Source organism: Podarcis tiliguerta (assembly GCF_965153285.1).
Source record: "Podarcis tiliguerta genome assembly, chromosome: 10".
Lineage (NCBI taxonomy): Eukaryota > Metazoa > Chordata > Lepidosauria > Squamata > Lacertidae > Podarcis > Podarcis tiliguerta.
In genome coordinates this window covers 29388490-29415956 of record NC_139543.1, presented here as the reverse complement: position 1 = coordinate 29415956, position 27467 = coordinate 29388490, and the positions used below count along the sequence as shown (strand labels likewise).

The following is a 27467-nucleotide window of genomic DNA, read 5'->3' as shown; positions in this document are numbered from 1 at the left end:
ATTAATCATTTTCTGATACTATCAGACAAGCACTATAAAATACTTTCAATATAATATACTTGATACATTGACGTAATTAGGGTGCTTGAGAAATGAACTTGGGAGGGATAATTTAAAAACAGAGTTACTGTGTCCAGTTCTGGGCGCCACTGTTTAAAATAAGGATATGGACAAACTGGAACATGTGCAGAGCAGAGTGACTAAGATTCTAAAGGATCTGGAAAAGAAGGCCTTATGAGGAATGGTTGAGGGAGTTGGGTATGCTTAGCCTGAAGAAGAGAAGAATAAGATGTGATACCTCAGATGGGCAGGGTATAAATAAATTATTATTATTATTATTATTATTATTATTATTATTATTATTCGAGCCATTTTCAAATATCTGAAGGGTATCACATGGAGGATGGAGCAAATTTGTTTGGTAGGACCCAAACCAAAGGATTCAAATTTCAAGAAAGGAGATTCTGCCTTAACATGATGAAGAACTTTCTGGCCGTGAGAGCTGTTTGGCAATGGAACAGGCTACATCAGTGGGTTTGTGGACTGTCCTTCATTGCAGGCTTTTAAGCAAAGGTTGGACGGCTATCTCTTAGGGATTCCTTAGCTGTGAATCCTGCATTGCAGGCGGTTGGATTAGACAAACCTTGGGGTCCTTTTCAACTCTACAATTCTACGATTAAATTATTCCTAGGTTCTGTATCGAAAACCGCATTCCACTCAATCCAAGGTGTGTTTTTTTGTCGCCCGAAATTTCTCATGATGCAAATGGGGTTATTGCAATACAATTTATAAGTCTTTCTGTTTTTAATAAAGCATGCTTGATCTTAGTCCATATGGTATATTATTCTTTAAGTTTTCCAGTGATAATTGTCCATATTTTAAAGTCCTGGTTGATGAGTGATAATAGGTGATAGGCGCAGGGTAATGTGAATTGTTTCTACTATCTACGCGTCTGTCTTTTATTTTTAGGTTAAGTAATTCATTTATTCTACTTGTTTTTAACTACTCTTTAAACTTACTGTAAAATTCTGTGGTGAAGCTATCAGGTCCTCATGTTTTGAGGTTCTAATTACATCATCTTCTGTAAATGGAGCTTCTAGAATTGTTAATCTGGTACGGTTATATTTTGGTAGCTAGACTGCAGTGAAAAACCTATTAATTACTGCTTTGGAAGGATTGTGTGATGAGTAAAGATCATGGTAGAATCACCGAAATTGTTGTGCTATTTCTTGTTGTGCTGTTTTTGATATTGTGTATGCGATTCAGGGAACTAGTTTCTACTTTTGCGTCTCCTTTAAAATCCCACATGAAAATTTAGAAGTCTGTTACGTGCTCCATCTTTGAGAAGATACTTTTAGTTTTCTAGTTTCCAACTTTGCTAGTGTTCACATTGGCTCCTTAGTAGCTTGTGCAGAGAGGGGCAACCAAAATGCTAAAAAGTCTGGAAACCAAGCCTAATGAGGGAGTTGGGTATGTTTAGTCTGAATAAAGGAGACTGAGAGGAGATATGACAGCCATCCTCAAATATCGAAAGGGCTGTCACATGGTAGGTGGAGCAAGCTTGTTTTCTCCTGCTCCAGAGGGTAGGACCCGAACCAATAGGTTCAAGTTACAAGAAAGGAGATTCTGGCTGAACATCAGGAAGAAATGTCTGATAGTAAAAGCTGTTTAACCTCAGAAGGTGGTGGACTCTGTTTTTAAGCAGAGACTGGATGTCTTTACAGTAGTTGAGATTCCTGCATTGAACTAGAATCTCAGGCTACCTTCCAAATCTACAGTTCTATTATTCTATGACTCTATATACTGTTTGATCCTACTTATGAAGGTACACAAGTTCAATCATCTATTTTACCGGCTGCAATTCTTGCTTATTCTTAGAATTCTGAAGCTTTTTGAATGATAGTTTTTCTCATGTGTGATTTTGCTTATTGCAGATAATTGGCCAAGTTACTTCAGGGATGGTGTTTATTTCTAAGAGTTCCATTAAACGTGGTTAGAAATATGATCTGAAGTACTCCTTGTAGAGACAGCTAATGATACCTCCTTCAAGTGTGACCTACTGCCGCTAGCTTCTCTCTCAGTCACTGGGTCCTTGTGATGTTCTTGTTGGGTGGGTTTAAGAGAATGCAGAGCTGGACAGGTGAGTCCCCAAAGGAAATATCCCGGCCTAGGGGATGCTGTTGTGTTCAGGTAGTGAGGCCTGTAGGACTATATTTGGCCTCCAGGCCTGAGGTTCCCCATTTCTTAATCAAATGAACATCTGGGATAGATATGTATGCGGGATGAATGGAACACCTCTCTCTTCTTGACTACAGTGGTACCTCGGGTTACATACGCTTCAGGTTACAGACTCCGCTAACCCAGAAATATTATCTCGGGTTAAGAACTTTGCTTCAGGATGAGAACAGAAATCGTGCTCCGGCAGTGCGGCAGCAGCGGGAGGCCCCATTAGCTAAAGTGGTGCTTCAGGTAAAGAACAGTTTCAGGTTAAGTACGGACCTCCGGAACAAATTAAGTACTTAACCTGAGGTACCACTGTATATATTTGAGGTACCGGTCTGACTGCCCAACCGCAAACATCACTCAGGTGCCCCGACTCAAGCTTGAACTGTCTTGTGCTTAGCCATACTGGGAGGAAAAGAACGGACCCTGTCTCCTGCAGGCATCTGTTCCTACCAGCCTGGGGAGCTCCCTGTCCCTGGGTCAAGACCATGAGGCTCTCTTTGCTGCAAAGCCTCTCTCACTTTTTCATCCAAGGAAGATAATCAGTAGCATGCGGTGAAATCTCTCGTAGGGAAACAATTAGGGCCAGAGGCTCCAGTTAGAGAGAGCCAGTGTGGTGTAGTGGTTAAGAGCGGTAGTCTCGTAATCTGGGGAACTGGGTTCGCATCTCCGCTCCTCCACACGCAGCTGCTGGGTGACCTTGGGCCAGTCACACTTCTTTGAAGTCTCTCAGCCCCACTCACCTCGCAGAGTGTTTGTTGTGGGGGAGGAAGGGAAAGGAGAATGTGAGCCGCTTTGAGACTCCTTAAAGGGAGTGAAAGGCGGGATATCAAATCCAAACTCTTCTTCTTCTTCTTAGGGCCAGAGGCAAATGTGGGGGGCCAACGGCACGTACATGGGCATAGTGCTGCCCTCCCTAAACTAGGTTTTGGGGAGGAGGCACCAGGAGCCCTCCTGCCAGCTTCCCAAAGCAGGGCGGGCTTTGGGAAGATGATGAGAGAGCTCTTGGGCTCAGTCAGAGCATTGTGCCTCCCTCCCTAAGCTGGGCAGAAGCTTCCTGGGTTTTGGGAAGGAGGAGCCAGACCATTTATATTAATTTTTCTGTATTAAAATTTAAAGCACTCATTTTTACATCCTTAAGAGATCAATGCCTTCCCTTCTTCTCTTTCCATGGTTCATTTTACATAACATAAATCCCTGCATATTTTGCAAAAACTATACCATTCAGTAATCCATTGTTACATCCATCAAAACTTAGTTACACTGTTGGAATTTATCTTAACGCTGCCAGCCTTTTCAGCTGTACACAGTTATTTCCCATATATTCAATAGACGTTTTCCAAATGTGTGTTCTTCTTGTTCTCTCCTTCTATATGTTAAGTCTGCAAGCCGCGCATATTCTGTCAACTTAAGTTGCCATTATTCTTTGGTTGGGGCTTTGCCCGTTTTCCATTTTGGGGGCTAACAAAACACAGGCCGCAGTAGTGGCATACATAAATAAAAAAAAGGAGGTGCCAGACTTTAATACTTTAATACTCTAATTTACCAGGAATATTTAGGGGACTGACCTAGTCTCCCTAGCCCACTAACAGCAAACCACTGAGACATTTGTCAGTTTAGGCATATTTAAAATTATAGGAGAGATCCAGAATGGACAGATCCTTCTGCCCTAAATGAGGACTTTCTATTAATATTTGCTTCTCTGCTGTTTCCATCTATTGGTTCCAGTTCTGCCCTCTGGGGCAACAGAGAATTCATCTGTTACATCTTCTTCTTGACAGTCCATCAGATACTTGAAGGCAGCTATCATGCCTGCCTCCAAACTTTTCTTACCTAGTGTGATGGGATGAAGAGCTGCTTGTGTGTAAATTGCAATCCCTCAGAGTTTGAACCGCTTCTCAAACCTCTGCCTGTGACGGAGCCCCTCCAGCATGGCTGCGTCAGTCGCTAGCAGAATCCGAAAGTGGCTGCTTTCGGAAACGTTTCCAACATAAAAGCTCCTTAACGGAAACACGTCTTCTGGACTCTCTGCGTGACAGTTTCCGCCGAGGAACGGGTGTTCCTATAGGGGGCCCTGAGACTTCCCCACTGTTTTCACTGGAAGCATCTCTGAGCCATTCCTCCGACTCCCCTTCCCTTGACGTTCCTGTTCGCCCCCTACTGGTTCCCTCTTCAGGTGTCAAGTCTCTCTCTACCTCAGAGAGCCTTGGCACCTCCTGTCCTGCCGATGGCAGTTCCCTGACATCCACCTCCCCTCCAGGGCCCCCTTCACCCCCTCCCGTCTCCTCCCCTACGGGTTGTGAGGAGGTAAAACCCCGGAAGGAACCTTCCTCATCGTCTGAAGTTTCGAACACCTTTCTCCACTCGTTGTGGTTCCTAGTCTCTCGGTACTCCTCGTCATCTGAGTCCGTTCCTTCTTCCAACTCCGACTCCGCGAATCCTTCCAGTTCCTCTTCCTCGTCTGTGGTGCCGAAATACTCCCTTCTAAACCTTGCTACCGGCTGTGGTTTCCGCGGGAATCTTTGGTGGAACGTTTCTGTTAAAACCTCGTCATTGACCTCCTCTGCAGTCACCCAGGTGTTTTCTGACTCCGGTTCCCCTTCCCACGCCACTAAATACTCCACCTGATTGCCCTTCCACCTGGAATCGAGGATTTCCGCTACATGGTTACTGCTTTCCCTCTCCTCCAAGACCGGTCCCCTGGTGTGCTCCTCTTCACCTCCCCCCTTGTACGGTGACAGTAATGACCTGTGGAACACTGGATGCAATTTCATGTGGTTGGGTAACCGGAGTTTGAAAGCCACTGGGTTGACCTGCTGAATGACCTCAAAGGGTCCCAATCTCTTGGGTCTTAATTTCTTACAACCCCCTTTGAACGGCAACCCTTGGGTGGACAACCACACCTGATCCCCCACCCTTATGGTTTCACCTTCCCTCCTGCTCTTGTCTGCCTGCTTCTTATATTGAGCCTTGGCCCTTTCTAAGTTGAGCTGAAGCTGACGATGGATCGCTTCCATCTCTTCTACAAACTGTTCGGCCGCTGGGACGCTCCATCTCTCGCCCCCCTCCCCCGGGAATGCCCTGGGGTGACACCCGTAATTGGCCAAAAAGGGGCTCATCCCTGTGGACACATGCTCCGCATTGTTGTAGGCAAATTCTGCCAGCGCCAGCTTTTCGACCCAATCATTCCCTCTGTCATTGACATAGCACCTCAGATATTGTTGGAGGATGCCATTTGCTCTTTCCGCCTGCCCATTGGTTTCAGGATGCCGGGCCGTCGAAAAATTGACTTCCACGTGCAGCAAGCTCATGAGCTTCCTCCAGAACCTGGAAGTAAATTGTTTCCCGCGGTCCGAGACAACCCTCAAGGGGGCGCCATGCAGCCGGAAGACGTGTTCTACAAACAACTTCGCTGTTTCTTCCGCTGTGACTGCATGTGAACATGCTACAAAGTGGCACATCTTAGTTAACAGGTCCACTACTACCATGATGGCCGTCTTCCCTTTGGATTTGGGCAGATCCGTCATAAAATCTATTGATACCGCCTCCCAAGGCCGTTCTGGCGTGGGTAGTGGTTCCAATAACCCTGCCGGCGCCCTTCTTTCCCCCTTGGCCCTCTGGCATTGGTCACACCCTCTTACATACTCCTTTACATCTTCCCTCACCTTGGGCCACCAAAACTCCCTGGTGACCATCCACATGGTCTTGTGTTGTCCAAAATGTCCCGCCGTGGGACTATCATGCAACTGCTTGAGTACCCTCCCTCTCAATTCACCTTCTGGTATATACAGTGCCCCTTTGTAATACAATGCCCCATTTCTTTCTTCAAAACCCTCCGGGCTCTCACCCTCTCCCCTGAGGCCTCTGAGCTTATTTTGGGCATATTCGTCAGTTTCCGTTTCTTCTACCAGCTCTCGTCTCCCCACCAGCGCCGCCCCACACACCCAGCGGTCCTCAGGAATGACATGTCTTTCTTCGCTTGCCCCCTCCCCTTCCAAGTACTCTGGTTTGCGTGAGAGAGCGTCCGCCCTGACGTTCTCTGGGCCTGGTACATAACAAATCTCAAAGTGGAATTTGGAAAATTCCTGTGCCCATCTCACTTGCCGTTGGTTGAGTACTCGAGCTGTTCTCCAATACTCCAAATTCTTGTGGTCGGTGCACACTTGCACCTTGTGTTGTGCCCCAATCAATAAATGTCTCCACCTCCGGAACGCTTCGTGAATGGCAAGTAGTTCCCTGTCATACACCGTGTAGTTCCGCTCGGACTTATTCAGCTTCCTCGAGAAAAAGGCACACGGTCTCCACCCTGACGTATTTCTTCCCGGCTGAAGGAGCACCGCCCCCACCGCTCTGTCTGACGCGTCTGTCTCCACCCTCATGGGCTTCTGTAGGTCCACATGCAGAAGTTGTTCTTCCGAAGCGAAAGCCCTTTTCAGTTCTTCAAAAGCTCTCTCCGCCTCCGCCGTCCAAACAAATTTCTTCTTGCTACTGAGGCAGTCGGTGATGGGCGCCGTCAAGTGTGCAAAATTCTTGATGAACTTCCGATAAAAGTTCCCAAACCCCAGGAATCTTTGCACATCCTTCTTGGTTTTCGGTGTCTTCCATTCCAGCACCGCCTGGACCTTGCCTGGATCCATGGCCAATCCTTGGTCTGACAGGCGGTACCCCAGGAACTCCACCTCCTTGGCATGAAACTGGCACTTCTCCAGTTTCACCCACAGCTGATTGGCTTGCAGCCGTCCCAACACTTCTCTCACGTCCCTCACATGCTGCTCTTCATTTTCCGAATACACCAACACGTCATCCAAAAAGGCCACACAATTCTTGTAGAGCAACGGCCCCAGGACGTGGTTGATAAAACTTTGAAAACATGCGGAGCCGGCTTGGAGACCGAAGGGCATTACGAGGTATTCAAATGCTCCCAAAGGGGTGAACATGGTGGTCTTCCATTCATCCCCCTTCCTTATTCGTATCAGATTATACGCCCCCCGCAGGTCCAGTTTTGTAAAAATCTTCCCCTTCCTCACCCTGGTCAGAATGTCATCAATTCGGGGCATAGGAAAGGCCAGGGGTTCCGACACGGCGTTCAGGGCCCTGAAATCCACTACAAGTCTCGGCTTATCTGTGTTTTTTTTGTCCACAAAAAACACTGGGCTGCCCCCCACCGCTCGGGACTCTCTGATGAAACCCCTCTTCAGGTTTTTGTCAATGAACTCCCTCAGCTCCTGCATCTCCCTGTCTGACATGGCGTACAGCTTACCCACTGGGAGTTGAGCCCCCGGGAGTAGGTTGATTTGACAGTCAAAGGGTCTATGCGGCGGCAGTTTGTCCGCTTCTCTTTCGCTGAATACGTTGCTCAGATCTGCATATTGCGGAGGCACCTCCCCTTGCTTCATTACCTCCATCCCAGCTAAGGTGATCTTGGCTCCCCCTGGATCCTTCCCCTGCTTGCAGTGTTCCAGGCAATGCGCCGACCCAAAGGAGACCACCCTCTGGTGCCATCCCACTAGAGGATCGTGAAGTGCCAGCCAGCTCATCCCCAAAATAATGGGAGCTCCTCCCCATGTGGCCACATTGAACGCTATCCTCTCGGTGTGTCTTGCCACCCTCATTATCATGGGAACAGTCTGTTGGTTCACTTCTCCTCCCAACAGCTCTCTGCCGTCAATCGTGGTTACCTGCAGGGGTTTACTTAAGGGGAGGGTTTGTATCTGGTGCTCAGCTGCGAACTCCTTACTCATGAAATTACAGGAGCTCCCTGAATCCAGCAGGGCTTTGATCTGTAGGGGGTGTCCATTTGGCAGCTCTAGCAACACCTCTATCACTAGAGCAGGCCTGGGAGGTTCTGGTGCGGGCACTCTCACTGCTTTTGAGCCTGGCTGCTGTGCCCCGACGGCAGCCAGGCGTTGGCTTTTACCTGCTCTGTGCTTTCCTCCTCCTCTCCCCCAACAGCTCCTGCCATGCCTTGCCATTCCTTTCTCCGTGGACAGACTCTGGCAAAGTGTCCTGGCTGTTGGCAGAGATAGCATTTTTTCCCGCCCTTTCCCTCTTTCTTCCGCCCTTCACCGATGTTTGAAACTGTGCGCGCACGCGCTGTTCCCACTTCCATCGGCTCTGCCGGCGGGAAAGGCTGCTCTGGAATGTCTGGAATGCGGAGCTCCCTCCAACGTTCTCCTTTCCCCTCCCGCTTCTCCAAAGCCCTCGCCTCCTGGCGCGCTCCAATGGCTAGCGCGGCTTTAGTCAGCTGGTCCATAGACTCTGCTCTGGGGTTCCGGGAAAGTTCATCTTTCAAGGACGAAGACAGACCCTCTTCAAAAAGCATTTGAATGGGCTCAGAAGCCAAGTCCCACCCCAATCGATGAATCAACATAGTGAACTCAGTCCAGTACTCACGGACAGTCCGGTTTCCCTGTTTGCAAGCCATTAACTGCCTTCGCACTCCTCCCTGCTCAATGTCACTGGAAAACATCAGGTCCATGGCACGAAAAAACTTCATCGCGTCCTTTAGGATCTCATTATTTGCTGCCATCAAGGGTCTAACCCAGTCCTTCGCCCCTGATTCGAGGTGGCTAATTACAAAAGCCACTCGCGATTCCTCATCAGGGAAGTCATCAAATTGCAGATTGAGAGCATATTGCATCTCTGTCCTAAAGGCATGGTAGTTCCTGGGGTCCCCCCCAAATTTCTGCACCAATCCTGGCATCTTTCTGTTGAGTGGGGTGGCTTTCTCCCTCCCCCTCTCTGCATCCTGAGCCCTCCTTTCTTCCAGCCTCGCCGTCTGCAAGGCAAGCTGGATTTCCAACGTCCTATACCTTTCCTCCAGGCTTGGACCTCCAGCTGCCCCTCCGGTTCCTGCTGGTTCGCTCATGATGCCTCTCCCTGGCACAAGCTAGCTGTCGATGACTTTCGGATTGCTGTGATGGGATGAAGAGCTGCTTGTGTGTAAATTGCAATCCCTCAGAGTTTGAACCGCTTCTCAAACCTCTGCCTGTGACGGAGCCCCTCCAGCATGGCTGCGTCAGTCGCTAGCAGAATCCGAAAGTGGCTGCTTTCGGAAACGTTTCCAACATAAAAGCTCCTTAACGGAAACACGTCTTCTGGACTCTCTGCGTGACAGTTTCCGCCGAGGAACGGGTGTTCCTATAGGGGGCCCTGAGACTTCCCCACTGTTTTCACTGGAAGCATCTCTGAGCCATTCCTCCGACTCCCCTTCCCTTGACGTTCCTGTTCGCCCCCTACTGGTTCCCTCTTCAGGTGTCAAGTCTCTCTCTACCTCAGAGAGCCTTGGCACCTCCTGTCCTGCCGATGGCAGTTCCCTGACACCTAGGCTAAACAAACCCAACTCTTTCAACAAGTGCGTAACAAATGTTGCCCGACTTGAGTTTCTATGGATGTGTGCATTATTTAGACCAGAAATCAGCTTGAGGAAAAGAAAGGAATTTTGACTGCCACAGTTGACCCCTTTTATCCTAGCCTCTCTCACAAAGGTAAAGGGATTCTTTATTATAATGCACTGTTGGCACAAGAGGCCATTGTTCCCCCTCTCCATTTTTAAAAATTTCATCCAAAGGTGCTGTTAACATTTAAACAAAAGTGTGGCAGTGGGCTTTGGTTCAAGTATTTGTTCCAAAGAAAGTGTGAACGAACATAAGCCACCCTCTTCTTTGAGTGGATTGGGCATAGGAGTCCCTCCTTTCTGAAGCCACCCTTTCGTTCATAACATTTCCCTCAATGTTTCATTTTTATTCCTTGCATTTTTCTGCCACCGTTTATCCAACAGCCAACTCGGGCAGCTACACACAGACAGTTATAGCGGGGCCAGTCGTGCCTGAATGGTATGTTCACCGCTTTCCTGTCACCAGACAGGGAGAAAAAAAATAAAATCTTTTCTGACTTCCATACTTGAGCGGCAACGTGGAATGTGGACATGCTTATGGACACAATTAAAAAGGGAAGAAAGAAACAAGGGCCTTTGTATCAAAAGCGAAGCTCTGAACCTCTAATATTTAGATTCTGCTTCTGCTGTGGTATTTTGCATCTCGGTGTTGTGGACCTGCCACCGGAGATCAAAGCATCGTGCTGTAGAGATCCCACTTCATTTAGCAAGGCAGGCATGTGCCCGCCATCTGTTGTAGCTGCTGACAGAAAACAGCAGTAAATTTCTCAAACTTTTGCCAGAAAAGCTTTATTGCTCAGCAGAGATGAGTTACTAGGTACCTTGTAAGCTACATCTGGTTCGCACAGTCATTTACATGGCATATCTGTAAACTGCAGAATTACCCTCCTCTTCTTCCCCCCACCCCTCTTCTTCACGGTAACATAAACTTTTGGCAAATATCGGCTTCAGTGAGATTTAGGCTTTTTTTGGCGGGTGCATTTCCCAAACCAATGGGGGAAAGTGCTGTAAACTGGGCGGTGGGGAGGGTGAAGTTGCTTTTCTTGTTTTGGCAACATTTAGATTTCAAGGCTAGCAGCCACAGGAGCGAATGGTATGAGGGGTAGCCACACCGGCGCAAGTGAGAGGTGGTGTGGCTGCCACATTGAACACAGCCTCCTGTGTTTTGCATATGCTACAAACGCAATTCCCTCTTTAATACCATTGGCAGACCAAGGCACATCATTGCATTAGCACATCGTTCTGCCCGGACACTGAGGTCCAGCGCCGAGGGCCTTCTGGCGGTTCCATTACGAGAAGCCAAGTTACAGGGAACCAGGCAGAGGGCCTTCTCGGTAGTGGCACCCGCCCTGTGGAACACCCTCCCACCAGATGTCAAAGAGAAAAATAACTACTAAACTTTTAGAAGACATCTGAAGGCAGCCCTGTTTAGGGAAGCTTTTATTGTATTTTAGTGTTTTGTTGGAAGCTGGCCAGAGTAGCTGAGGAAACCCAGCCAGATGGGTGGAGTATAAATATTATTATTATTATTATTATTATTATTATTATTATTATAGCACATGCAACTTTCCAAAGTACCAAGAGGCCGTTAGGATACCCTACTGAGGTGACTTCTTGTGGTACTCATTGTGGCACATAGGAGGTCACCTGCTTGCAGCTGCCATGACAACCATAAGTGACTTCTGTAGGGATGGAGGATTTGGAATGTGTTGATTTGGAATGTGTTGATTCACAAACCCATTCCAGCTCATTTCTATATTAATCTGTGATGAATTTCAGGCACGAGGAAAATATTTTCTTATTCCAGCAGGCATTTCACGATAGTGTTTTGGTTTATGTTCAGTTTTAGTGCCTCATTTTCCATATGATTTATTTTTTATGTACCTCACTTAGAAATACTAAATGCAAAATGATTGCTTTTTTTTGTTTTTTGCAGTTTTTCTCTGTGTGATTGTAGGTTCTTTTCCCTTCATTTGTCCCTTCAGTTTTTTGAGAGAAAAAAATCCATTTAGTTTTCAAATGATTGTCCCCCCCCCAGCATATACTCATTTTAAAAATAGTTTGTAATAGCATTTTGTAAAATTGTACTCTGCTGTTGCAGTACTTCCTCTGATAACAGGTGTGCGAATGTTACAAATCACACAATGGAAAACGAATAGTAGTTGAAGCTTATACTGTAGTTAATATCACGCAGTTAGTGCAAAAACTAAGCAGAAGCAATATAGTGTGAGCCACATAAGATGGATATTATAATTTGGATACCAGCAATTAATCCTAAACATATTTACATAAGCCCCTCCTGAATTTGCATCCCAAAATTTGCTAACGACTACTATCTTATTGTCAAAAGAGTTCTGAAGACTAGGTACTGAGAGAGAAAAGGCAGCGCCAGTCTAGTTGTCATTTCAAAATCCCCCCCCCCCCTCTGCTATGGGTTTAGTGGGGTAATTTATGGTTTACTACCCAGTAATCCTAACAATCATCCCCCTGCCTTCTCATAGTCGTGGGCTGTGATAATGGAGTTTGATCTCCCACACATTTCATCTGCAGAATGTATACCACATGGATTAAAATATATACATCAAAAACTCCAAGCTTGAGTCAGACAAGAACCACTGTTTCATCATCTTAAATGAACAGAGAATAAATATAGTTCTATTTAAAAAACAAAACCCATCCGTGTAGATTTGTCAAATGGTAGCTTGATACAAGTTTTTAGTTATTTGAATGTTTACGAGAACCCTAAACTGACTTTTTGTGTTCAAATATCGATAAGAATGATAATAAAGTAGCTTTTACGATGAATGTATCGAAGACAAATGGATAGAACTTCTGCTGTTTTCCCAAGCGCATAGTTTATTTAGTGCTTAAAAAAATATCCCAAACACCTCTTCATAATAATGTCCTGCTTAAATCTTTATAGCTTCCCTCCCTGGCAATTCTATGCAAAGCACAAATGTAATTTCCCTCTGTGTGTAAATGTGCATATATAAAAAAAAACCCCATACTATATATAGTTAGGGGTGTGTGCAAATTGAGTGTATAATGAGCACCACAACTATCCATTGTACACATTCACCAGGCCTCATAGAGAATGTGCAAAAAACCCTTCCACAAAGAAGGAATTGTGCACATTTCCTGGTGAAAATGCATAACCTCTGGCAGGCCTTGGGGAATGTGCCTATTAGATCTGCTGAATTCTCCAGGCAATCTGCAGATTCTCCAGTCATTGTGCATAGTCACTAAGAAACCTGCCCTGCATGGGTAGCCCATTTGGTTAGAGTGTAGTGCTGATAACGTCAAGGTTACAGGTTCAATCCCTGCATGTTCCTTCCTCGAACTCCATGATTTCAATGCCTTTTCTCTATTTCCTGCTCAGAAGGTATGGTCTTTGTTCCCTGGGCTTTTTCTGGCCCACTTTCATGGCCCACAGACCTGCCCTTTCCCAGATCAGTCAAGCAGTGGGGGTGGGGAAATGGGGCAGGGGGTTTCAGATAAACATCAACTTATTTCTGCAGTCTGACTCCATTTTCAACACTCACAGCTGTTCTCCAATCAAGTGAGCTTGTGGCTGATGGGAGTTGCAATCCCACAACATTCAGAGAGCACCATGTTGGCTGCTACAGAATATGAGAATCATTCTTATGCAGCCAAAAAGGCAACATCCATGCACAAGGGAATGGAAACGCCAGCAGGCTTGGAAAAACACCAAAGTAAGGCATTTTCAGGGACGCGGGTGACGCTGTGGGTTAAACCACAAAGCCTAGGGCTTGCCGATCAGGTCAGCGGTTCGAATCCCCACGACGGGGTGAGCTCCCGTTGCTTGGTCCCTGCTCCTGCCCACCTAGCAGTTCGAAAGCACACCAGTGCAAGTAGATAAATAGGTACTGCTCCGGCGGGAAGGTAAATGGCATTTCCGTGCGCTGCTCTGGTTCGCCAGAAGCGGCTTAGTCATGCTGGCCACATGACCCGAAAGCTGTATGCCAGCTCCCTCGGCCAATAAAGCGAGATGAGTGTCGCAACCCCAGAGTCGGTCACGACTGGACCTAATGGTCAGGGGTCCCTTTACCTTTAAGGCATCTTCAGAACTGCCCCTCTTTGGTGGAAACCTCAACATAGTTCAGTGAGGATGCTCAGGGGGCATGGAATGCTGGCTGAATGTTGGGGGAGACCAGAAAACTGGCAAGGTTGGAGGGAGGGAGGGGAATGGGATGGAATGTAGTATCCTAGAATAGGGCAGGTTTTCATCTAGCCATTCATGAAAAGGATTACACTTCAGTGCCTATTTACTCACAGGTCCTTTCAGTCTTCTAGTGCTATCAGAAGCTCTTTAAAGTCTCACGAAAGGCTGAGGAGCTTGCAAGGATTTTGAGTCACCGTATCCTCTCCTCAATTTTCTTCCGACTCGCAAGCAGACAGAAACATGCAGTATCCAGACTAGTTGGCATATTTCAAAAGTTCGTTTTTTGGCACGAAATAAATGGTCTTCCTTTTCAAACGCACATTCATTCCTCCATGTCTGGAGTTTTCACCTTGAGAAACAGGCTTTTTCCATCTTTGAGATCATTTGCTGAAACGCAGCTTGTTTCTGGATTTGACTATTATATGTAGCCTGGGGTGGGGAGGCTGGCTTCTGGGATTGCTGCCTCGAAGGCAAGGATGGGGAACATGTGCTTCTCCAGATGTTACTCTGCTATAACTGCTCAAATTCCTGACCACTGGCAATACTGGCTGGCACTGGTGAGATGTGTAGATCAACAACAATTGGTTGCCTATCTCTGCTCTAAGAGCCGCTTCACACAATCATGTTTTTTGAGTGCTGACTACAAGCTGTCATAAACAACAAAGAGCCTTGTGACACCTTAAAGCCTTAACACATTTGCTATGACACAAGCTTTTGTGGATTACTGTCCTCTTTATCAGATGTATGAAACATTTGCAGGTGCTGTATAGGCATGCATGGTTAGGGTGTGTCAGAGGAAAATGAAATAATCAGTAGTACAAACAGTGATAATTAGATACTTAAAGGTAAAGGGACCCCTGACCGTTAGGTCCAGTTGTGGACAACTCTGGGGTTACGGCGCTCATCTCGCTTTATTGGCCGAGGGAGCCGGCGTACAGCTTCTGGGTCATGTGGCCAGCATGGCGAACCAGAGCAGCGCACAGAAACGCTGTTTACCTCCTGCTGGAGTGGTACCTATTTATCTACTTGCACTTTAATGTGCTTTCGAACTGCTAGGTTGGCAGGAGCAGGGACTGAGCAACGGGAGCTCACCCCGTCGCGGGGATTCAAACCACCGACCTTCTGATCAGCAAGCCCTAGGCTCTGTGGTTTAACCCACAGCGCCACCCGTTATTGATGCCATAGACCAGGGACATCCAACTCCCAATAGACTGCGATCTACTCACAGTATAAAAAACTGGCAGTGATCTACCCATTGTCGTTGGATGGACCGAGGTTGTTGAGCATTTTGGGGAAAGGCAAAATTGTTGAGCTTTTTAAAGGAAGCCACAGTTGTCCGTCCCCCCTTTTTGGGAGGGGAGATCACTGAGGGGCTAGCGATCTACCAGTATATCATGATCTACCTGTTGGACATGCCTGCCATAGACAGTCTGGCATTGGTAAGACAATTAACACATACAATATGCTGAAAATCCTTTGCCTCAGTTCTGTCTACAAGTGATAGCACTGAACCTCTGTGTGCATTGTAATTCAGTGGTTTCATCTTGCAGTTCCCTTTTGCAGTTTCTTTGTTCCAGGATGGCCACTTAAATGTCACTTGCAGAATCTTTGGGAAGGTTGAAATGTTCCCCCACTGGAGAATGAATGTTGTCATTTCTGATGTCAGATTTGTCCTGTGTAGAATGTAGAAGCACATTGTGGAGTTCCCTCAGTTACTCTTGGGGACAGGGCCCTGTAAAATGTGGTGGAGAGCTTCTCCTCATCCTCCTTTATGTAGTCGGATGTGTTCCCAGTGATGACAGAGCCTCCTTTGCTGGTCTTTTAAACTATGACAAAAGTATTCTTTTGGAGGCTGTGTGTGGCCATCATACTTTGCACAACTGAGACTATGTGGTAAATGATGCTGATTGATGATTGCCTCAGTTTCAGTGTGGTGGCTGAAACACTGTCTGTAAAAACTGAACAACAACAACAACTTATTATTTATACCCCACCCATCTGGCTGGGTTTCCCCAGCCACTCTGGGCGGCTTCCAACAAAAGATTAAAAATACATTAGAACATCAGTCAATACATTAAATACATTAGAACATTAGAAAAAAATACATTAGAACAACTTCCCTAAACAGGGCTGCCTTCAGATGTCTTCTAAAAGTGAGATAGTTGTTTATTTCCTTGACATCTGGTGGGAGGGCGTTCCACAGGGCGGGTGCCACAACCGAGAAGGCCCCCTGCTTGATTCCCTGTAACTTTGCTTCTCGCAGTGAGGGAACCACCAGAAGGCCCTCAGAGCTGGACCTCAGTGTCCAGGCTGAACGATGGGGGTGGAGACACTCCTTAAGGTATACTGGGCCAAAGCTGTTTAGGGCTCTAAAGGTCAGCACCAACACTTTGAATTGTGCTCAGAAACGTACTGGGAGGCAATGTAGGTCTTTCAAGACTGGTGTCATATGGTCTCGGCGGCCACTCCCAGCCACCAGTCTAACTGCCGCATTCTGGATTAGTTGTAGTTTCCGGGGCACCTTCAAAGGTAACCCCACGTAGAGCGCATTGCAGTAGTCCAAGCGGGAGATGACTAGAGCATGCACCACTCTGGCAAGACAGTCTGCGGGCAGATAGGGTCTCAGCCTGCATACCAGATGGAGCTGGTGGACAGCTGCCCTGGACACAGAATTGATCTGTGCCTCCATGGACAGCTGTGAGTCCAAAATGACTCCCAGGCTGCGCTCCTGGTCCTTCAGGACCAGGGAGTCCTCCACACCTGCCCATCTCCTGTCCCCCCAAAACAGTACTTCTGTCTTGTCAGGATTCAACCTCAATCTGTTAGCTGCCATCCATCCTCCAACCGCCTCCAGATACTCACACAGGACCTTCACCGCCTTCAGTGGTTCTTATTTGAAAGAGAGGTAGAGCTGGGTATCATCCGCATACTGATGAACACCTATCTGGAAGACATCCATTCAGAATTCACGTTTGTTGTGTAGTCAGTGCAGTCTATGGCAGTGTGCAGGGAAGATTGTGGCTGTGAGCTGATGCACTGGTCAGTATCATGAAAGAAATACTCATTGAGTCCTAGACAATGGAGAAAACCCTCTTAAGTCACCACAGAATTGCACCATAGGTGTAGATTAAGTAAGGCAGAAGGGCAGGTCCCCATGAAAAAAAGGCTCTTCTGCCTGTGTGGCTGGACAGATTCACAATATTGCTAGCTGAGTTCAGGGTGTTGTTTGGGTGTGTGAAATGGTTATTGCTCATTAGCTTTCAGAGTAATGGAGGCAAGCTGATCAAGCGAGACGCTTATCATTCCTATTACTTGGGGAAGGATTAAAATTACAGCAAGAGCAGCTACCACCTCAACTGGCAGTGTGGATTGAATCAGTGCTGTCTAAGACCATGTCGGCAACTGTAAACAAGAAAAACGAAACAGGGCACAGTCAAGAAAAGGTGTCGAAAGAGAAGGAAGAGATGAACAACTTCTCAAAAATAGCTCTTAACCTCTCCGCTAGTCTAACATATGCAGCCTCCTTTGATTTTGGTGCAGGCTTGAAACTCAGTTGCAAAATAGCAGGCAGCTCTCTGGATCTCAAGATCTTCTACCTTTCTTCAGCCTCCCTCACCTTGTCCCCCTGGTCCATCGTCCTTCATCTCCCTGTTTTCTCTGCTCTTTTCCATCCTAACAAGACTACTTTACCTCTGGTTCATGTTTTTGACTCCATTTCCCATGGTGCACTGCTCCATCCGCCACTTCCTCCTCCCGCTGAGCTACCTGCCATTGCTTCCTTATTAGATGGATGACCCTCCCCCCCAAAATGCTGTCTGTCTACCTGTAGGTAGAGGAGAGGGAAGAGGGAGACTCTGTTGAGGCAACAGGATCCTCCATGCCTGGGTGCTGTGCTCATGGTGGACTGGATCATGCCCATAATATCTATCGAAATGTCTGTTCAGGAAACAAGAGACCTCTTCAGTGACATAATACATGGCCAATGTTTGGGAGAAAATACGCACATTTTGCTTTTTATTTATCTATTCTAGGTTAGATTTTGACAAGGGTATTTCACATCTTTAAAAAACCGCCTTGCACTTATGGCCTGGATATGTTCAAGGCTGACAGTAGCTGCTGAAGTTTCATCATTTTAAAGAGGGTTTTTTAAAAATGCAGGGGCTGGGAGGGAGATATTTATTATAAAGCAGTGCAAGGCCGTAAGCTGCAGGGCAGCACGTGGAACCAATAAAGGTCCAATTACAAAACCTTTGCTTCTAGCCACACTTTTCACTTATGTAAGTTATTGATTATACTTTCATGAGATCATAATCAAAAGGTTGTTCTTTGGTAATGGTGTGCTAGAGGAGTTTTATCCCAAACTTCAAAGCTGTCTTCTGAGCCTTAAGAACAAAGGCCTCCCTAGTTTGAAGCACGGCCAAAATGACCTTACATGTTCAATTCATTCTTCCTACCATTCAAAGGGGTTGGGGCTCCTCTCCATCGGCTGTGAACTCTTCTCTCATCACATCAGGTAAACTTCTGCCTCTGACAGATGAAAATCTTTAAGTATACATTTTTAATTTACAGCGATGCCACTCGTAAACCTGTATATTTACACACGGTTCTAAAGGCGTGTTTATTTATTTTGCCCCAAAGGCTCGTTCCCTTTAATCTTGCAAATGAAAAGAAAATTGCAGCAGGCTTGACATGATTTGTTTTTCTCCACAGCAGAGAAAAAAGTATAAATAAATAGGTGAGAATCCATCTTTTGGGTTTTGCACACCATCTTCTTCAAGTAACATTGCTGGCTCAAGGCTACAATCCTTAAGGCTATATTTGCCTGGGAGTAAGCCCTGTGGTAATAAATGGGATGCACATCTGAGTAGACAGGCATGTGCTTGTTTAGTAATAAACTACTTCCCAGCTGCAATCCCCCAGTATGATCTCCCCTGCCTTTCAGAATAAAATCTCTATTTGTATTTTTGTTCTTCAAAATAAAACTGAAATTTGGTACGCTCCCAGGAAAAAAATGTTCTGTGTGCCTATGAGTCTTTTCTTTCCCTCTTTTACTGTTTTATTGGTGCACCTAGTCGGAAGAAAATCTGGAATGTGCAAAAGAAGTGATAGTTTAATTGTGTGTGAGAAACCTGCAAACTTTGACGGGGGAGGCAACTTCTTACAATCTCCTTTATTTTTCAAGGGCCATAGCTCAGGGACTGACAATCTGCTTTACAAGCAGAAGATCCCAGGTTCAAGTCCTGGCAACTCCAGGTAGGACTGGGGGAAATCCCTGTCGGGAAACCCTCCAGAGATGCCACCAGTCAGTGCAGACGCTGCTTAGCTAATGGTCTAACTCATTGTAAGGCAGCTTCCAACGTTCCTCTATCTTAAGAATTGTGTAGAATGAAAACTCTGCGAGGCAGCCTGAGTAGGATGCCTTCAATACTACAGTGATACCTTGGGTTACATACGCTTCAGGTTACAGACTCCGCTAACCCAGAAATAGTGCTTCAGGTTAAGAACTTTGCTTCAGGATAAGAACAGAAATCGGGTTCCGGCAGCGTGGCAGCAGCAGGAGGCCCCATTAGCTAAAGTGGTACCTCAGGTTAAGAACACTTTCAGGTTAAGAACGGACCTGCAGAACGAATTAAGTACTTAACCCGAGGTACCACTGTACTGTGATATCAGCAGGCATAGCACTAATTCCCAACAACATCTCAAACCTGCTTGTAGACATCTGAAGTGCATACACTCCCAATTGGCCGGAAAGGAACAACAAGTGGCTGTGGGTATATCCAGAAAACAGCATCTCCTGGTTTGCAGTACGGGCCTCTCAGGTGGAAAGAATTTACTGCCCATAGTCTGGAGCAGGAAGATCCTTGCACCATTTCTCTTACAGCTAGGAAGCAATAGCCACAAGCGTGGAATAAAGCAATTGCTGAGATCACCCCCTAGCCCAAGCTACAGAGGTGAGCAAACTTTTTTTCTGTTGAGAACTGCATTCCCTGGAGAGCCAGTGTGGTGTAGTGGTTAAGAGCGGTAGACTTGTAATCTGGGGAACTGGGTTTGTGTCTCCACTCCTCCACATGCACCTGCTGGGTGACCTTGGGCCAGTCACACTTCTCTGAAGTCTCTCAGCCTCACTCACCTCACAGAGTGTTTGTTGTGGGGGAGGAAGGGAAAGGAGAATGTTAGCCGCTTTGAGACTCCTTCAGGTAGTGATAAAGCGGGATATCAAATCCAAACTCTTCTTCTTAAAAAAAAAAAAAGAACTGCATTCCCTTAGGACTACCAGGACTACAGAGACATGGGTTCGAATCCCCACTCAGCCTTGAAACTCATCATCCTGTTACACTAGCTCTCAGTGTAACCTACCTCACAGGGTTGTTGTACAGATAAGCTTGGCAACTTCGTATGAGTCCCATGGCTCTCCCTTAAGAATGACTCAGCCTGGATCTTTGCCTATTCTATGTCGGGATTCCCAGCTACCTTCCACAATGCTACGGCAGAATTACACAGTGGAAAGCAGCACTAAGATGGAGAGGCAAGCAGAGAGCTGCTGGTTTGACTCACCAATTGTTGTTTCCAAACTATGAAGAACACATTGTTTTAATCACAAAGCCCATTATAACCTGGGTTTTGATATAATTAAAACATCAAAGCTGAAACAATGAGAAACAGACAGTACGGCCATAGCTCTGATGCCATGGCTTCGTAGGGATCGGCAGGAAACAAAACAATTATTTTTCTTCTGAGCAGACTATTTTGTTTTTAAAACAAGTGTTCATAAACAAAGACCATTTGGATAGTTTGCTTATTCCACATTGCGTGGAAAAACTGCATGCCTTTTATTAAAACCTACCCTGAAATTTAGTTGTAGTTTTCACCTCTTATCTCCTGTTTTGCTACCTTCCTATTCTGCACTGTATTTCTCTCGAATGTCCTTTATTGAGTGGAGCATTCTGCCTCCATTAGGCCAATTTTCACTTCCTTACCAAGTACCAAAAAGTTTAAGGGCTCCAGTGCAACGCATAGGGGCAAAAGAGTAGATCTTTTGAGTGAGGGACAGTTGACAGATTTTATTTTTCTATTTCCCTTTTCCATTTCAATATGTGCCAATTTTTCTGTATAGTTTTTTTAATCCCTCTGCAGCTTGCTTGCCAACTATTCACCATATATTGAATATCTGGTATTTCAATAACTGATTATTATACTTAGAGCAAACCTATTGAAATCAGTGGACTTCAGCCATTCTGAGCATGACTTAGTGGAACATCACCCAGTATTTAATATCTGATGGTTGAAATTCAGCAGTACTCAATAGGTTGCATGTAGCGCTGTGGGTTAAACTACAGAGCCTAGGACTTGCCGATCCGAAGGTCAGCGGTTCGAATCCCCGTGACGGGGTGAGCTCCTGTTGCTCTGTCCCTGCTCCTGCCAACCTAGCAGTTCGAAAGCACGTCAAAGTGCAAGTAGATAAATAGGTACCCCTCCGGCGGGAAGGTAAACGGCATTTCCGTGCGCTGCTCTGGTTCACCAGAAGTGGCTTAGTCATGCTGGCCACATGACCTGGAAGCTGTACGCCAGCTCCCTCAGCCAATAAAGCGAGATGAGCACCGCAACCCCAGAGTCGCGCCATGAGTGGACCTAATGGTCAGGGGTCCCTTTATCTTTACCTAGTGACATTTTCACTGCAATCCACACACCAGCCAGGAAGCAGAGGGGCTTAAGAGACTGAGGGGTCCACCATTGCGTCTGTAGACTCATGCCACCTAGGGCAGAAGGCAGGGACAGGTAAATCAGTCAGGAGCTATGCAGCAGGGCCAAAATTGGTTCCGAAGCTATCCAATGATGACAGTGGGGCCAGCTCAGAATCCAGCATATCCCAAGCAGACTCAACCTTCCCCATCCCCACCCCCAGAATGTCCTGTTTAGATGTGCACTGCCAGCAGCAGGGACCCCATTAGCAGTATTTCTTCCCACCCAACATTTGGTGGAATAGGAGCTATGGGGCAGCATAGCTTCATGGGTAGAAGCCTGCAGGGCTGCACAGAGGGACTAAACCACTGAGCCTCTTGGGCTTTCCGATCAGAAGGTCAGCGGTTTGAATCCCCATGACGGGGTGAGCTCCCGTTGCTCTGTCCCAGCTCCTGCCAACCTAGCAGTTTGAAAGCATACCAGTACGAGTAGAGAAATAGATACCACTGTGGTGGGAAGTTAAACAGCGTTTCCGTGTGCTCTGGTTTACATCACGGTGATCTGTTGCGCCAGAAATGGTTTAGTCATGTTGGCTGTCTGTGGACAAACGCCGGCTCCCTTGGCCTGAAAGCGAGATGAGCGCCTCAACCCCATAGTCGCCTTTGACTGGAGTTAACCATCCAGGAGTTCTCTACTTTTACCTTTACCTTAGAAATATACTTTGCCTCTTCTGTGCCCACCGCATTTTATTCTAGTGCTGCTACTGCCCAGCACAAGTGATTTGGATTGCAGCCTCTGACAGTTGTCAGCTTATCAGATTTCTTATTTGATCCATACCAAAATAACAACAATGAAGGGTGAATGAGGGAAAAAATATTTTTGAGGAAGGAAATGTCTCGTTAAAATTTCGAAGTACTTTATTCAACATATGAATGGCAAAATGACATTTTGGGGTGGGGATAGGGAGGGTTGAGTCTGCCTGGGATCTGCTGGATTCTGAGCTTGCCCCACTGGCATCATTGGATGGCTCGGGACCGGATTTGGGCTATGGTTTTCCCAGTAGTGATGTATGGAAGTGAGAGCTGGACCATAAAGAAGGCTGATCGCCAAAGAATTGATGCTTTTGAATTCTGGTGCTGGAGGAGACTGTTGAGAGTCAAATTGACTGCAAGAAGATCAAACGCATCCATTCTTAAGGAAATCAGCCCTGAGTGCTCACTGGAAGGACAGATCCTGAAGCTGAGACTCCAATACTTTGGCCACCTCATGAGAAGAGAAGACTCTCTGGAAAAGACCCTGATGTTGGGAAAGATTGAGGGCACAAGGAGAAGGGGACGACAGAGGATGAGATGGTTGGATAGCATTCCCGAAGCTACCAACATGAGTTTGACGAAACTGCGGGAGGCAGTGGAAGACAGGAGTGCCTGGCATGCTCTGGTCCATGGGGTCACGAAGAGTCGGACACCACTAAACAACTAAACAACAACAAAGCATAGCTCCCGGCTGATTTACCTGTCCCTGCCTTCTGCCCCGGCTGGCATGAGGCTACAGTTGCAGTGGTGGACCCCTCAGTCTCTTAAGACCCTTCAAGTATCTGTTTCAAATCTACCGAAAACAACAACAACTGGGGATTGATATCTCCACTGACATTACAAGTTCACTTAACAAAACATTCATGACCAACATGACTAACTTAGGTTTGTTGATTTCAAAGGGTCTAGTCTAAGAAGGACTTGGCTGAATATAATCTGTGATGAACAGAGTAGTTTCCTTCGCGTAAGTGTTTTTCTGTTCCTTTGTACTCTTACTTTAAATGGTGTGATTTTTAAAAAAACAAACCAAAACAGTAGAAATGCAAAAAATAAATAAATTACAATATCTGTGCATAGCCAAAAATCCAATCCAATGTTCAATCTCCAATTCTATTACAGTGGTACCTCAGGTTAAGTACTTAATTTGTTCCGGAGGTCCGTACTTAACCTGAAACTGTTCTTAACCTGAATCACCACTTTAGCTAATGGGGCCTCCTGCTGCCGCCGCACCGCCGGAGCACAATTTCTGTTCTTATCCTGAAGCAAAGTTCTTAACCTGAAGCACTATTTCTGGGTTAGTGGAGTCTGCAACCTGAAGCATATGTAACCTGAGGTAGCAATGTACTCATGTTCAATCTCCAATTCTATTACTCAGAAGTAAGTCTTCCTATGTTCATTGGAGCTTACTCATTAGATGAACATGAAGAACAAATAGCCCGATGCGATAAAAACTAACCTCTCTTATACATTCATTTTCTTGCAGGCTGAATACTTTTATGAATTCCTGTCCTTGCGCTCATTGGATAAAGGCATAATGGCTGACCCAACTGTGAACATCCCTCTGCTTGGAACAATACCTCACCAGGCATCAGGTTTGTGGATCTGTATGCATTTATGAGTTCAAAGATTGTTGGGGGGGGGGAGGTTTTGCAAGGAAATACCATAGTTACTTAAATCTAAAGAGCCATCAAATCTAATGTGCACCCTAATTTTCATGACGTAATTTGGTCAAAAAACGTCACATTACATTCGAGTAAATATGGTAATTTTACAGTTCATAATGAATAAAAAATAATATTATAGGACAAACTGATCTGTATGGGGAAAGGTTTGCCATAATGCTGAATATTTATTCTGTATAAATAATATGTGATCAAGAGAATGTAACTTCTCCTCTGAAATAGCTAATGAATAGCATCTTTTATGTATTTTCTCCGTACAAGCTAACCTTGTTAGTATTGCTAATGGGTGCAGTCTAGCAAAAGCCAGTCCAAAGTGCAAAGCATAAAATATATGTATGTTAAATGTGACTCCTACTCTCAATGCTTACAAAGGCGTTACTATTATAAGCTTTCGGCATCTCCGTAGCAGTAGCCAAATAACAGTTGGTGGTTCCAGTCAGCGGACATGAACGATGACGGGAGCAAAATGGTTTTCAAGGTGGTTTCTATCCACTTTACTGATGTACCAGACTGAAAAGGATGTGTGTGTGTGTGTGTGTGTGTGTGTTTGTGTGTTTCAAAATTAGAGATTAAGTATTTAATTGCCAGGTGGCAAAGACCTCAAACTTTAAAAAGGCAGTAACGAGTAAACTTTGGCAACCAATAAGGTTCTTCATGGGGGGGAGGGGAGAGAGGTGCTCAAGGGAAAAGTTTAGTTTTCTTACTGTATAGTATTTTTGTAAGAAAAACAAATGATCACACTGACAACAGCAGGCAAAGCAAGTGAATGAAGGGAAATAAACACAAACAGACATAATTTTATTTGCATGCCATCTTTCCCCAGTTCAAACCAGTGCCAGATTTACACAAACAAGCTATAGCTTAGGGCCCCACTCTCTTGGGGCCCCCCAAAAAAATTAAAGGGGGAAAAACTGGATGTACATTTCCAAAATATAAGATAAAAAACCTACATACAGCAACAGTATTTTGTGTTGTGTAGGCTCCTATTTGTTATGTGCAAATGGCTTTAGATACCTATTAGGTCCATCAATTACCATATAGCACATATTCAACACAAAAAACAGTGACAATTTGTTGTTGACAAAGGACAGCTGGACATATAAAGGGCCCCATTACCTTCAGTAGCTTAGGGCCTCATCAAACCTAAATCCGGCCCTGGTTCAAACCATGCTCAAGGTGGCTTAGAACATAAAATACGTAACTACAACAAAACAAAAGGAGTCATAAACAATGAATAAAACATTTTTAAAAATTACACAACCAAATTGAACAATTTCCACATAAATCACAAGAAGATCTAAAATAAAGATACAAAAATACAGCAGCAGTACCCTTGCACATAACCTGCAGACTGCATTAGGGCAATACTGGCTATGCTTCTGTGAAGTTGCCATGCGCAGAGGCCACAATGCGTCTTGCACTGAGGCCAAAAGTGTATCTGCAATGGAGACAACTCGTATCTCGAATCTCATACGTTGCAGCTGCTACATAGAATTGTTGCCCCTCAGGAGGAATCTGGCAGATTCCCACTTGGTGGCTGTCCCACAAGGGCTGATTCACACATACATGTTTATCGCTTAAAACTGCATCGCTTCATGATTTATATCACTTAATGGCTCTCAGCTGAATGTGGGAACTGCCTCCAGTTGCGAATCTTTGTGTCTGGGATTCTGGGAAAGGTCTGTGTCTGATGTCGGATCTGCCAGAGCCCTTTTCCCACGTGCAAGCCATTAACTTGGCGTTGTGACCATTGCATGCATCCATACAGTGCTGGTTTGTTTCTGTAGACTGCACGCTTTCCCCCCAATTGCAAGTTAATCGAGAGAGATACATATGGGAAAGGTCGTTTGCCGTTGCTGCATCTGCCCCCACAAGCTTGTTTGTGTCAGATGATCTGATAGCTTGGTAACCGCAAAAAGCTCTTGAACTTTTGCTGTCAAAGTTATCTCATGTTCCACATCTGAAAGGGATGAAAGAAGGAGCGAGGGAGCTTCAGGCCTGCAGAGCAGCAAAATCACGGGGCTGTAAACACGATTTCCCATGCAAATCGGGCAAGGCTTGTGGAAGGATCAGGTTTTGTGCGTTCTGAAGTTGCTTCAGCAACTGACCATTTTGGAATGCTGAAGCCCAGTGCTCAGTCTCAGCGCTCTTCTTCATCCAGTCTTGGAAAGGGGCTCCTTGTTTCTCTCCTTTTGGGAGGTCTGAATGGAATGAAAGTAGGCTCGCTATAATTGTAGTTCTGGTGACTTGAGTTCCAAGACTGCTTTGGAGATGTAGACTTTGTTTCCATATGGCGAGCATGTGCAGACATACAAATATACTTACAGGCTGCTCTGAATAATAAGCGCCCGCTAAGTTAATACATATGGTTTGCAGTAGTATTATTCAGTAAGCTGAGTCTGAAATGTATGTGTGTGCATCAACATGACACATTAGTAATTCAGGTCTCAGCGGAGCCGGTTATTCTGAAACAATGCAGCTCAGCAAATAACGTTTTCTGTTGCCTATGAGGGGGAAAGAAACACCCAAGAATTTGACAGCTATGACCACTTTACCTCATGGCTCCTTTGAGCCAAATAAAAGTATGACATGGAACTGATGCAAAATGGCATCTATAATGAAGAACGGTTTATGTTTCGTATGATGATGCTATTGTGTCTGTTTGCGATTAGTATTTGTTTGCAGAAACAGTGAGCTGATCACCCCCCAAAATAGATTGGTGTTTACTAGCAGAATATCTTTATTAGCAGAGTATTTTGCAGTAAAATCCTCAAAATGTGCTGTAAGGAGGGAGAGGAACCTAATAGGTGCAGTTCCAAAAAGCATCAATGAGAAGCCGGTCATAAAGAAAGCAGATAAATGTCACTATTAATCTCAAGCAGCGTTCAAATGAAACAACCACAAAACAGCATTCCAAGGCTTTGGGGTTACCAGGCTTTTCTCCTCATTAAAATACTCCAGATTTACTGCCTTCCATTGGCTCTTTGTAGTTAAAAGAAAGTTTGCATTAAAGGCAGCCATCCCCATCTATTTGTTGCATTTAGAACACTTAACACCTTTGGTTTAAACCGGTATCTTTTATAGTTTTTCTCTCCAATTCCTTGGGGAAATGACAGAACTATCGCTTAACGTAGCCATTTTTTTGCTAAAAGATATGAGTACAAATAGAAACATTTAGACTTCACTGGTGCTTCTTCTCTGTTAACATTGTGGAAGTTCCCTCACTGCGAGAAGTGAGGTTGCAGGGAACCAGGCAGAGGGCCTTCTTGGTAGTGGCACCCGCCATGTGGAATTCTCTCCCATCAGATGTCGAGGAAATAAACAACTATCTGACTTTTAGTAGACATCTGAAGGCAGCCCTGTTTAGAGAAGTTTTTAATGTTTGAAGTTTTATTCTGTTTTTAGTGTTCTGTTGGGAGCTGCCCAGAGTGGGTGGGGTATAAATAATAAAATTGTTGTTGTTGTTACATTGAGATTTTTCCATGATGCAA

General features: G+C 45.6%; 1 protein-coding gene across 1 annotated transcript in view; it reads left to right on the top strand.

The window, feature by feature from the left end:
- Nucleotides 1-27467, top strand: part of WIF1 (WNT inhibitory factor 1) — a 47061-nt gene that overhangs the window by 8826 nt on the left and 10768 nt on the right. Inside the window, exon 3 of the mRNA XM_083399982.1 lies at nucleotides 23778-23886. Within this exon, the coding sequence (XP_083256108.1) occupies nucleotides 23778-23886 (109 nt within the window). The remainder of the gene's footprint in view (nucleotides 1-23777; nucleotides 23887-27467) is intronic.